This window comes from Nerophis ophidion, linkage group LG26 (assembly GCF_033978795.1).
Source record: "Nerophis ophidion isolate RoL-2023_Sa linkage group LG26, RoL_Noph_v1.0, whole genome shotgun sequence".
NCBI lineage: Eukaryota > Metazoa > Chordata > Actinopteri > Syngnathiformes > Syngnathidae > Nerophis > Nerophis ophidion.
Genome location: NC_084636.1, coordinates 18,909,097 through 18,922,991, shown reverse-complemented (window position 1 = coordinate 18,922,991; position 13,895 = coordinate 18,909,097). Strand labels below are relative to the sequence as shown.

Below are 13,895 nucleotides of genomic sequence, written 5' to 3'. Positions count from 1 at the left end.
TTTTTGTTAATTAACATGTTCTTCATGAAATTGTTAAAAAAAAAAAAGTATGTTAAACTTTTTTACAATTTTGGTCAGTTACAATTACAGCCTGGTAATTCTGCCTCTCAACAACTGGTCACTCAAACATGCTGTCAGGAGTAACAATAATATAATAGTATGCACAGTACATATGATAATGCTGTTGATGGATTTGATAAATTATTTTGTTAGTGCAGGACGGAGAAATTATAAATACAAATTTCCCTCTCCACAGCTGCTTCGTCCAGCTCTTTCCGGGGGGATCCCGAGGCGTTCCCAGGCCAGCTGGGAGACATAGTCTCTCCACCGTGTTCGGAGTCTTCCCTGTGGTCTCCAACTGGTCAGACGTGCCCTAAACACCTCCACAAGGGGGTGTTCGGGGCTTGGAGCACTCTGACTGGATGCCCGAACCACTTCATCCAGCACCTATCGATGTGGAGGAGCAGCGCCTTTTCTCTGAGCTCCCCCCAAATGACAGACCACCCGACGGAGAAAACATATTTCTGCCGCTTCGCACCGTGATCTCGTCCATTTGGTGATAACCCAGAGGTCTTGACCGTAGGTGAGAATAGGAACGAAGATAGACCGGTAAAATGAGAGCTTTGCCTTCCAGCTCAGATCTTTTTTTTACCATGACGGACCAATGCAGGGTCTGAATCACTGCAGATGCTGCACCGATCCGTCTATTGATCTCACAATCCACTCTTCCCTCACTCGTGGATACTTATACTCCTCCACTTGGAGCAGGATCACTTCCCCAACCAAGCGATGGCGCCCCACCCAGTAGACAGAGGGCAGCCCTTTTGGAGTCCAACCCTCCCTGGAAACGGGTCTGACTTACTGCCGGTAATGCAGATAAAGATCTGACGCTGATCATAAAGGGATCAGATCACCACAATCAGGCGGTCTGTTACACCAGTGGTCCCCAACTACCGGGCCACGGGTCGATTAGTACCGGCCCGCAGAATAATTTTTTATATATTTTTTATTAAATCAACATAAAAAACACAAGATACACTTACAATTAGTGCACCAACCCCAAAAAAACTCCCTTTTTCATGACAAAAAAACACACAAAAAAAAACCTCAGCCCCAGAACAGAGTCCCCAGGCACTGCTTCATTATTGGAAGACGTGTAGGTCGGATTGAGGAGGTCCTTTAAGTCGGTACCGATCTGCTGCCATGAGCCATAAAGGACCCGTTACGATTCCTTCTTTAGCTTACCATTGGTGTCCACCACAGGGTTCTGGTATTACCGCCTTGGCAAGCACCGACCATCTTGCGCCCACAGCTATGATCGGCTGCCTTAACAATAGAGGCACAGAACATGATCCAATCGAATTTAATGTCGAGCGCCTCCCTCGTACCATGTTCAAATTTCTTCCACAGAGGGAAATTGAAACTCTCTCTGACAGGAGACTTTGCCAGACTTTCCCAGCAGACCCTTATTATGCATTTAGGCCTACCAGGTCTGTCCGGCATACTCCCTCACCTTTAGAGCCGACTCACCACCACATGGTGATTGGTAGAAAGCTCCGCCCCTCTCTTCACCCCAGTGTACAAAATATGAGACCGCAAATCTGATCATAGAACCACAAAGTCGCTCATTGAACTGTGGCCTAGGGTATCCTGGTGCCAATTGCACATATGATCACCCCTATGTTTGAATATGTTGTTTCTTATGGACAATCTGTGACAAGCACAAAAGTCCAATCACAAAAAACACTATGGTTCAGATCCACTTGGCCATTTCTCCCAATGACGCCTCTCCAGGTCTCACTGTTTTTGCCAAGGTGAGCGTTGAAGTCCCTGAGGGAGCCCTTTCCATTTCTCCCTATGGGGACTCCAAAAAGTGTGGGTACTCTGAAATAAGTTTTGGTGCGTAACAACAAACAACAGTCAGGACCAGTTCCCCGACCCATAGGTGGAGGTAAGCTACCACCGGGGTAGCTATGGGGCAGCGAAGCTCGGTAGGTAGAGCAGCCGTGCCAGGAACTTGAGGGTTCCAGGTTTGATCACCACTTCGGCTATCCTAGAGAAAAGCGCTATGTAAATGTAATTCACTTCACACTTCACTACCCTCACGTCCACCGGGTTCAACTCCAAAGTACAGGCGCTGAGCCGTGGGGCAACAAGTACATCAAACCCCGCCCGTCGCCTCTATGACCACGGTAAAGAAGGTAAGGATTTATTGTAAATTATAGGTCCATTTAAATAAAGTACGCTTGTTATTTATCAATCATAACTGTTACACTCCACATTTGCTTCTTCCTACTTCTTTTCAGACATGGTGTAAAGAAAAAAAAACCAATGTAAAATATGTGATGTATTATAATGAAAATGTATAAAGTTGTTCAAATATATAAAGACGGTACCTCCACCATTTTAATAATGCGAAGATGGACAGCTCAAATGCACTTTCTAATGGACAGACCTTCCAAACTTCTGATCAAGCAGATCAACATTCAAAACATTAATGGAGTGAGTAGACGAGTTGGCATCCTTCACAGATAATACAAATATGTAGTAGGAATATTTAATAATTTTTAAAACATGTGACACATTTAAACATTCATTAAGAAAATGAAAATTGGTGACTCTAAATTGGCCTTAAAAGCTTTAAAGAAAAACAATGGTAAGGAAACTAAATAATTTATTTACATTTTCTACAATTAATGAAATGCTCAGTGGATTTATTTTTGTAACCATGTGAGGATGTATTATATTTTTGTATAAATTTATCTGTATATTGTCAATTGTTGTTTTAAAGGGTTAGGAAAAAGGTCATCAGAGTGATGTGCAGGAAAACATGAGCTTTTGTTTTATGCGCATTTTATACACATTCCTTTTTTATTATGATTTTATTTTCTTCTGCCTATTATGCACATGTGATATAGTTGCGTTTTGTAGTGAAACTTACCCTCAAGCCTTGTGCTCCAATGTTCCCTATGATCCCAGGTGGTCCAGGGGTACCCTATGACATTATATAGTGAAATATTATATCGTATACTAATACGGCTCTCCAAACCAAAAAAATAGATGGTAAGAAGTTCAAAGCATCCATGCTATCGAAGTGTATTCAACCTTTTTGCCGGGCCTCCCCGGTGCTCCAGGACTTCCTGTGTACCCAATTTGACCCTTTGGTTCAAGAAAAAAGAAGATTCAGTTGAAGAAAATATAAAAAGAACAGATACATTTATCATGACATATTTTTCTTACTGGATATCCTTCATTACCCTGAACTCCATGTAAACCGTCCAAACCATTCAGACCCTGAAGATGAAACAGATGCTAATTACCCAAAATTTCTACAAGCCAAAATAGTTTTTAAAAAAAAATTCTAAATATGTGTCAATTGGGATACTTGCTGGTATTCCAGGTTTCCCTGCAGGTCCAGGCTTCCCTCGTAGGCCTTCAAGTCCCTATAAAAGACACCCTATTACTGAGTCCTCATAATATAAAATACACAGGAAAACAAAACATACTGTTGCGCAGTACAGCACATAACACAAGACAACTTCCTGGGAAAGTATGTACTCTTAATCTGGCATTAATGCTTTTGACTTTGTTTTGTGTCTCCAAATGTTCAGATTCTTTAGGAATCTGTCACTGGGGAGAGCTATAAGCACCAGCTTTCGCAATTTAGCATTAATGCTTTTGACTTTGTTTTGTGTCTCCAAATGTTCAGATTCATTAGGAATCCGTCACTGGGGAGAGCTATAAGCACCAGCTTTCTCAATTTGGCATTAATGCTTTTGACTTTGTTTTGTGTCTCCAAATGTTCAGATTCTTTAGGAATCTGTCACTGGGGAGAGCTATAATCACCAGCTTTCGCAATTTGGCAACTGGCCTGGTTTAGACGCTCGGCAGCAGCAGGATGTGCATTAAAAAATGTTTTTTGCCTTTGCCGTTTCTTTGCAGAGTTTTGATACTGCACTTTCCTGCTTGTTGTGTTTTTACTCAACTTAACTCTTTTTGTAAACATTTTCCATGTTTTTACCATACCGATAGTTCTCGGTCAGACTTGGCTTTGTCAACCCCACTATTGATTAGGCTACCTGAAGACGTGTCACTCGGTTTGAGGAACACAGGGGGCTTAGCACCACAAAAGGATCGTGTGATTTTCTGCACTTGCAAGATCTTTTCGCCCACAACTTTGACACTTTATAAGAATTACATAACAATGAATACATCTAAATCATGGGTGTCAAACGTACAGCCCGCAAACAGATTTTATCTGGCCCGCGAGTTGAGTTTGCGCAGTATAAAAATGAGCTGAAGATTTTCAATGAAAAAAACTGTTTTTCAAAATGTGTCCACTGGATGTCACAATAGCAATTCTGGTAGGCAAGCAAACAGACCAAGCAAAAGGTACATAATAAAGCGTGGCTACGGCTCCTCCCCCTCGACCTAAATGAAATGTAAAACCTGCTTTGAACACATCGTTATTTGGCGCAATCATTGCCCCAAAATGTCTCAGACAAAAATGACAAAAGTGAACGCAAAGAGTAACTCAAGTCTCTGAATAGTTTCTAATGCCATTTGTATGGTTTGTTGAGTTAGCACAGGATTAATATGTGGAAACAACAAATTAGGGATTTGATACCTAGATTAGAAGACATTTTATCTATTTATTATTTATTTGGTGGCTTTGTAGATATACTGAGACAGTCTATGTCATGATCCGTGGTCTGGATCACGTTTAGTTTAGTTATTTTCTGTTGGTTTGGACTCCCTCTGTTGTTTGTGCACCTTGTGAGTTGGTTTGGTCACCATGGTAACGTATTAAGTTCACCTGCTGCGGGTTCCAGACGCACACCTGTTTTTGTTAATTACTTTCTTATTTAAACCTGCCTTGTCCCGTCAGACGGTCTTGGTCCCTTGTTTGCGGTAAACAACAATCACGTATGCTATTCTTGTTTCCCGAACCTGTGCTAGTGTTAGCATTAGCTTCCGTGCGTTCGGCACGCGTTTCTTTTGTGTATTTTGTCTGTTTTTGTACCAGTGTTTTTGTTATTAAATCATCTTACCTTTACGTTGTTGTCCGGAGTGTCCATGTTTGCACTGGAGGAACGATCCCGAAGTAAAATGCGACCCACACGTGACAGTCTAAGGTCATTGTGTTATCATTGTGTTTTGTAACTGCACCATTTTTTGCCTCAGAATTTTCAACTAACTTGAAATGTTTTGTCAAGAACATTATTTGGGATTTGTACTTTTTTACAATGTGCTTGTTCTATTTTTGGCCAAAGTAAAAGAAAGAAAATCTGAAGTTGTCTTTGTTTTAAAGTTATCATGTCATTAATTTTCTAGTCCGGCCCACTTTGATTGATTCATTGAAACTTTTATTAGTAGATTGCACAGTTTAGTACATATTCCGTACAATTGACCACTAAATGGTAACACCATAATAAGTTTTTCAACTCGTTTAAGTCGGGGTCCATGTTAATCAATTCACTTGGGAATGGATTTTCCTCCATGTGGCCCCTGAGCTAAAATGAGTTTGACACCCCTGGTCTAAATGGTTGAAAGTGTAAGTGTAAGAAAGCTTTGTCATCTTTAGTAAGCATGAGATGGCCCAAACACATACGGACAATGTTGTTGCATGATTAAGCTAGCATGCAACTTGCAAACAGAGAAACATTACACGGATGATAGCAGTGTAAACGAACTAGCGCAGCACTACAGATTTGACCTGAAAACAGTGGACGTTTTGGTGGAAAGTAACTTTCTTGCTTGGAAAAGAGGGGCTGGATGTCACCCAAAGATATGATGTCCGTGCACAAACGACATTCCACTCTTTGATGTTGTCTAGGCTGGCCTTGTGTTGTCCGCCTCTGTGAAGTTTACCCTCGACTTCACCATGGAGGATGGACCTGGGTAAGAAGTCGTTCCAAGAAATATGGCCAAACCAGGCAAGCTTGCGGCTCCTGACTGTTAAAAGTAGGGGCCCTTGCCTGTTAGTATGGGTGTCAACTTGCTGCCTAACATAGTCATTGGTCTTGTGCTCTTTGTATGAAATGCGTAGAGGCCTCCTGAAACACTTGTGTTCAAACGTTTGAATTTTTCACTCAGTGACAGCAGTGAGTGTCCAGCACTCACATCCTTATAGAAGGATCGAAACGACCAAGAACCTGTACAGTGAGGCTGTTGAAGTTGCTCTTCCAGGTCACATTCAGTCTTATCATGGCAGATGAGGCCTGGCCAAATCTTGTTCTAATTTCCCTTGCAGAACTGCCATCCTTGCATAGTGTGGACCCAGAGTACTTGAAGGGTTCCTCTTCTTCAAGTCACTGGCCATACAGGATGAGGTTGCTGACTGGAGTTGTTGACAAAGACTTACTTTTCCTAGCTTACTTCCATTCCATCCTGTGGTCTAAATGCCTTAAATTATCATTACAGTAATAACAGAAAACTAACAATATTGCTTTTCAATCATTTCGATTTCTTCAGTATTTACCGTGTAATTCTAATACAGTAACAACAAGTTGTAAGCAAAAAATATTGCAAGTGCAATCATTCTGAATCAAAGAGGCTATGCACAGACTAACATCTCTTTGGGTGGACATCCAGCCCTGTTTTCCAGCCAGGAAAGTTTTTTTCCACCAGAACCTCCTCTGTTTTCTGTTCAACTCTGTAGTGCTGTGCAAGCCGGTTTACACTGCTATCATCTGTGCAACGTTTCCCCTGTTTGCAAGTTGCCTGCTAACTTATCCATGCAACAACATTGTCCTTATGTGTTTGGGCCATATCATGCCTATAAAATGGTAAATGGTTGTACTTGTATAGCGCTTTTTTACCCCTTTTTAAGGAGCCCAAAGTGCTTTGACAGTATTTCACACACTGATGGCAGGAGCTGCCATGCAAGGCGCTAACCAGGACCCACCAGGAGCAGGTGTGAAGTGTCTTGCCCAAGGACACAACAGACGTGATTAGGATGGTAGAAGGTGGGAATTGAACCAGTAACCCTCAGATTGCTGGCACGGCCACTCTCCCAACTTCGACACGCCGTCCCCAAAAGATGATTAAAGTATTCTTACGCTTTCACTTTCACTCATTCAGTGTTTGTTGTGTAATTCTAATACAGAAAATACTAATACACAAAAAGTTGTGAGCAAAAATATCTTGCAAAAGTGCACAAAATTTTTGTTCGCATGCTGTGCACAGTCTCATCACAGGAACCATCTAGGGGCCCTTCTTTTTACACCTAGTGACACTGCTGAGGTTCACCCTCCCTTATTGGTACCGTCCTAAACCAGTCTCCACTCATCCTCTTAATTCCAGTCGTTCCTCCTCCGAAGCTCGTCAACGGTCACCCTGCCTACACGGTCAAGACTGTTTTGGACTTCAGGAAAAAGGGAAGGGGTTTACTCCAGTAGTACATAGTCGACTGGGAGAGTTATGGAGAGTCCTAAGGAAAGGTCATGGATTTCTGACTCTCTTATTGCAGATCCTTATTTTCTGTCGAAACTTTCATTCACTTCTCCTACAAGCCAGGTAATATGCCAGGTGGTGCCCATTGTGCGTGCGATGGAGTTACTATTAGGTCTGTCTTACTGTTGGGTTCTATAATCCAGTTTTGATATCGATGCTTTTGACCTTGAGGTGAATTATACTATGTACAATTTTCTTATATGATTGTTAACTAGCATGTGTTTGTATTTGGTCACAGAATCCTTTAAAGGATTCTTCTATTAAGGCATGCATGTCTATCACAAGCACTCCAGAAAGGACATTGGGGAATTTAAAGGACAGCAGCAGTTGGATTTTAGGAGACATACTAAAAAACATTAGCAACATCAGGCAGAAAGCCCCACAGATAGCGGTAGAGGATAGGGGTTGGTGGTCACCCGACTCAAACTGATCACAGGAATAATGTCAAGGAAAGATAGACAGGCCAGTCTGATCGGCACCAAGGCTGGAACCACAAAGAGTCGGAGAAGAGATTCGACCCACTGCTTCTCCTGGAGACTGCAGCTCCAGTCCAAGACTCGCTGAAACAAATAAATCTTTTTGTTCGACGATTCCGTGTTGACGTCTCCTCGGCTCATCACCCACCACATGACCATAAAATATACAACAAACTACTGTTGTGTTGGTTTTGGTTCAGACTACGCTGCAAGGAGCTACATGCAGCAGATGTCACAACTTAGTGATTAGCCATGTAACTATTTAGTGGCTAAGCAGCACCAGAATGATGTGAATTGTTTTTATTTATTTTTGTATATTTGTCTTCACTGTTTCTCTCTGTGTATTCTGCACTTTTTTTCTTGTTCCGATCTTTTATGTAGACATCCCTCATTGATGTCATTTCATTTTCTAGTGCTTTAAGCGCCCATTGTTATTTCATTTGCCAGTGCTTTAACCGCCGCTCTCAACTATTGAAGTGAATTAATTAACTCATATTATGTTCTACATATGGTGAATATTTATATTCAACTTGAAGAAAGCGAACCACCAGGTTTAAGCAAATAATGTTTGAGCCCATAATAAAATAAGGGTCCTTATTTGGACATTCGCATGTAGACTGGAATTAGCTCTCTTACGAGAAGAAGCAATGACACCAGGCTTCGAAATACAAAAGTTATAGCTCTATCCTGGAGGAAAGATTCTATGCTTTTAAGTTATGGTATATATCTGTTGTCTTCCCAGTCACTTACACACAAACACCTCCCTACATGGTCAGGTTGTACTCTCCTGAATTAACACACACCCAGACATAGAAAGAAGGAATATGAGACTGTGGTTCGGCTCCTCCAAGTTAGGAGTGACTCATTTTTTTACCTGACCTCCTCCAGGAACTGCAGTCCTGTATAATGACACTTGCTTGTAATAAAGCAACTTTCGGTTCAGTAAAGCGTCTTTGATGTCTCTTTTTACCCAACCGCACTGCCATGTCGCCTTTCTGTCCGGACGAGGATGACAAACCAGAAATACACATCACTATTTTTATACTGCATGTTGCGGTGCTCTTTTGGTTCCTTTTTCCCCCATTGCTGTTTGTCTTTTTGTGTGAAAAAGTGAACATTCAAAATGGTTGTCTCAGCCTTTGCTTTCCAAGGTTTGCCTTAACTCAATTGCATAGCATATAACATTGCATACCACAGCATAGCATAGTATAGCAAAACATTATATTAAATCACATTACATTACATTGTATTAAAGTAATGTACATTGTAGGACTAATCCATTTATTTTTATACTGTTTGTCCTTATTAACAATGGGTTAGGATTACATAGTACATACAATTTCATCACACAGCATTATATAGTTTCTAACTCACAGTTTCACCAGGGGCTCCTTTGTTTCCTTTGTTTCCAGGCTGACCTGACCATCCCTTTAAAAAGACAACATCTACATTATCATATACCTTATTTAAACAATTATTATTATTTTTTTTTGCAGTATGATGTATGATGGGCACTAGTATTTTCTTACTGTTGTTCCTTGAATCCCTTTATTTCCATGCGTACCAGGAGGACCACCAGGTCCAGGTTGACCTTTGGAACCAGGTGGCCCAATGAAGCCCAGACGTCCCATTTTTCCCTGACAGAAAATTTCCACTTTTTAAATGTAAAAATCTCAATGCACAGTTAAAAAGTACTTTGTGATCACTTTATATTTATTGATTAAAAAACAAAACAAAAAAACCCTCACCGTTGTTCCCTGTATTCCAGAATATCCTTTTGCCCCTTTTTCACCCATTATTCCCTGGGGAAATTCACAAGTTTGTTTACCAAAAGCACAGTGTGTCAATGTGGTAGTACAAAACCCAAAACCAGTGAAATTGGCACGTTGTGTAAATTGTAAATAAAAAATGAATACAATGATTTGCAAATACTTTTCAACTTACATTTATTCACACATTCATTCGAATAGACTGCAAAGACAAGATATTAAATTTTCAAACTGAGAAACTTTTTTTTTTACAAATAATCATTAACTTACAATTTAATGGCAGCAACACATTGCAAAAAAGTTGGCACAGGGGCATTTTTACGACTGTGGTACATGGCTTTTCCTTTTGAAAACATTTAGTAAACATTTGGGAACTGAGGAGACCAATTGTTTAAGCTTTTCAGGTGGCATTATTTCCCATTCTTGCTTGATGCACAGCTTAAGTTGTTCAACAGTCTCCGTTGTCGTGTTTTACGCTTCATAATACGTAAAATGTGTCTCACATTTTCAATGGGAGACAGGTCTGGACTACAGGCAGGTCAGTCTAGTACACGCACTCTTTTACTACGAAGCCACGCTGTTGTAACACGTGAAAAATGTGGCTTGGCTTATTTTGCTGAAATATGCAGGGGCGTCCATGAAAAATATGTTGCTTTGATGGCAACATATGTTGCTCCAAAACCTGTATGTAACTTTCACATTAATGGTGCCTTCACAGATGTGTAAGTTACCCATGCCTTGGGCACTAATACACCCCCATACCATCACAGATGCTGGCTTTTGAACTTTGCGCCTATAACAATCCGGATGGTTCTTTTCCTCTCTGGTCCGGAGGACACGACGTCCACAGTTTCCAAAAACAATTTGAAATGTGGACTCGTCAGACCACAGAAAACTTTTCTACTTTGCATCAGTCCATCTTAGATGAGATCGGGTGTTGTTAATAAATGGCTTTCGCTTTGCATAGTTTTAACTTACAGATGTAGCTATAGTGGTTTTATGAAGTGTTCCTGAGCCCATGTGGGGATATCTTTTACTCACTGATGTCTCTTTTTGATGCAGTACCGCCTGAGGGATCGAAGGTCCTTAATATCATTGCTTACGTGCAGTGATTTCTCCAGATTCTCTGAACCCTTAAATTCCTTGCAATAGCTCGTTGAGAAATGTTGTTCCTGAACAATTTGCTCACGCATTTGTTCACAAAGTGGTGACCCTCGCCCCATCCTTGTTTGTGAATGACTGAGCATTTCATTGAAGCTGCTTTTATACCCAATCATGGCACTCACCTGTTCCCAATTAGCCTGTTCACCTGTGGGGTGTTTCAAATAAGTTTTTGATGAGCCTTCCTCAACTTTCTCAGTCTTCTTTGCCACTTGTACCATCAAATTCCAAATGAGCTAATATTTGCAAAAAATAAAGTTTTCCAGTTTGAACTTTAAGTATCTTGTCTTCGCAGTGTATTGAATATATGTTGAAAATGTTTTCCAAATCATTGTATTCTGTTTTTATTTACGATTTACACAACATGCCAACTTCACTGGTTTTGGGGTTTGTATTTGAATAACTAACCAATAAGAGTATTTCCTAATTAATGTTTCCCATAGGGCAATTCATGAGACCTCACCATGTCTCCTTTGATGCCTGGAGGACCGAAATGACCTTTCTTTCCTTCATTGCCCTGTTTAACATGAAAAATCAAACACAGAAAGAATCAAATATTGCTTGTCCTAAAAAGAGTATAACATCTCCCTATATTTCGTTTTTCACCTTTAGGCCAGTATTCCCAGACTTTCCGTCAGGACCTGCTTTGCCTGGTAAACCCTAAAAAAAAAAAAATCATAAAAAAATGTCAAATTAAGCCTTATTGCTATTTTCCATTTTACCCAAAGTGGTGTTGATACTTACTGGTGTGAATGGCCCAATAAGTCCAGGGGTACCCATGCGGCCAAGGGGCCCCTGAAATTATTGGAGAGGTTAATGCAACATAGGAACAATTATGAACATTATATATAAAAAAATAGGGCAAACAAAACTTGAGTTAAATCATCATTTGTTTCAGGTGAGATGTCCGTGATCTAATGAGACAGTTTTTATGTTACCACTGAAGGTTACCAGTAATTAAAAAAGGCAAAGTATAGTAACAGCCCCAAATGGGACATGCATTTAATTCCACATTATATAAAGTAAAGTAAAGTACCACTGATAGTCACACACACTAAGTGTGGTGAAATTACTCCCCGCATTTGACCCATCCCCATGTTCCACCTCCTGGGAGGTGAGGGGAGCAGTGAGCAGCAGCGGTGGCAGCATTCCGGAATCCATCCATCCATCCATTTCCTACCGCTTATTCCCTTTAGGGATCGCGGGGGGCGCTGGCGCCTATCTCAGCTACAACTGGGCGGAAGGTGGGGTACACCCTGGACAAGTCCCCACCTCATCGCAGGGCCAACACACATAGACAGACAACATTCACACTCACATTCACGCACTAAGGCCAATTTTAGTGTTGCCAATGAACCTATCCCCAGGTGCATGTCTTGGGAGGAAGCCGGAGAACCCGGAGGGAACCCGCGCATTCACGGGGAGGACATGCAAACTCCACACTGAAAGATCCCGAGCCTGGGATTGAACCCAAAACTGCAGGACCTTCGTATTGTGATACAGACGAACTAACCCCTCTGCCACCGTGAAGCACCGTTCCGGAATCATTTTGTTGATTTATATACTGTTGTATATGATTTATACTTTTAGTTGGATGATATGATGCAGTGTTTCCCCTAATTTTATACTGACCTGTCAGTTACAAATGTTAAAATGTAACTTTGCCTGTACAGTTACAGGTAGGCATGATGTTTGAAACCGGTTCTCCCGATTGATCATTAAGAAAATAAAACGATTCCATGGATTCGAATTTCTTTTTGAGAACCGGCTCCCGTTATCGAAGCCACTATACCGTATTTTCGTGACCCTATGGCGCACCGTATTAAAAGGCGTAGTGTCAGTTACGCTTACTATTTCTGTATTTAACGCATAAATAAGGCGAAGCGTATTTTTGGGCATACGCTGGCATGCATGGACGCTGTTTTAAAAAGGCAGCAGGAGCAAAGCTGAGTTGGGTTGTACTTTATTGAAGTATTTATCAATGTACTCACATTATTTTTTTGATCAATCCTCATCATCAAATCCATCAAAGTCTTCATCTTCTGTGTCCGAAATGAACAGCGGGGCAAGTTCTCCATCAAGCACACCAGATTCCCTCTCCTTAGTTTCAAAGTCAGTCTTGTCGACCATTAGCATAGCAAGCTAGAACAACAGTAAAAGTCGACTTCTCTTGCCCCGTTGTGCGTATGGATTCTGTACCCTGCTAGTCCCATTCTTCTCCATAGTGTGCTTCACCAGTGCCTTTAGCATCCTCTCTCACCTGAAACCTTCACCCTATAACGGCCGCATGCTGTCTGTCCTCAGTTATGTCCGCTTTTCCTCCATAGTCTAACAACCTGCTGAGGTTGATATTGTGTTCTTTAATGTGTGATATATTAAGAATTCCCATTGTTTTGAACGTTGCACGCCTGTAAAGCAATTGGCGAAGGAGGAAGCGTTGTTGCCGAAATGAGGAGTGAGGATAGACGTGCGTGTGGAAGGAACGAGGTAAGTTGAGCTGTGTTCGTATAGGTTGCTCAATAAAAGTTTAAAAAGAGCGTCAGACGTGGTGTGAAATTCTTCTGGACGCTACAATATAAACAGCGTGCCAGCCCAGTCATCTATGGCTTTTGGAACTCAGTGCACACACAACAACCTATCTGGATTCGATAAGGAATCGGTTCGATACGAGGATTCGATAATGGGCTAGAACTCGATAATTTCTTAACGAACATCATCCCTAGTCACTGCTGTGTTGGATCCGCTTTGGACTGGACTCTCGCGGCTGTGTTGGATCTATTATGGATTGAACTTTCACAGTATCATGTTAGACCCGCTCGACATCCATTGCTTTCGTCCTCTCCAAGGTTCTCATAGTCATCATTGTCATGTGGGCCTACCGAGGATGTCATAGTGGTTTGTGTTGTGATTTGTGCAGCCCTTTGAGACACTAGTGATTTAGGGCTTTATAAGTAAACATGGATTGATTGATTGTTACAGGGGAATGGCACTTTTTGGGGGTAATTTTGCCTATTATTCACAATCCCTACGTGTG

At 41.3% G+C, this 13,895-nt stretch overlaps 1 protein-coding gene across 1 annotated transcript in view; it reads right to left on the bottom strand.

Annotated features, from left to right (window-relative positions):
• Nucleotides 1–13,895, bottom strand: part of si:dkey-21p1.3 (collagen alpha-1(I) chain) — a 99,361-nt gene that overhangs the window by 1,076 nt on the left and 84,390 nt on the right. Inside the window, exons 41-50 of the mRNA XM_061887784.1 lie at nt 11,606–11,656; nt 11,468–11,521; nt 11,325–11,378; nt 9,680–9,733; nt 9,461–9,568; nt 9,306–9,359; nt 3,390–3,443; nt 3,241–3,294; nt 3,106–3,159; nt 2,942–2,995 (exon numbers count right to left, since the gene is read on the bottom strand). Of these exons, the coding sequence (XP_061743768.1) occupies nt 2,942–2,995; nt 3,106–3,159; nt 3,241–3,294; nt 3,390–3,443; nt 9,306–9,359; nt 9,461–9,568; nt 9,680–9,733; nt 11,325–11,378; nt 11,468–11,521; nt 11,606–11,656 (591 nt within the window). The remainder of the gene's footprint in view (nt 1–2,941; nt 2,996–3,105; nt 3,160–3,240; nt 3,295–3,389; nt 3,444–9,305; nt 9,360–9,460; nt 9,569–9,679; nt 9,734–11,324; nt 11,379–11,467; nt 11,522–11,605; nt 11,657–13,895) is intronic.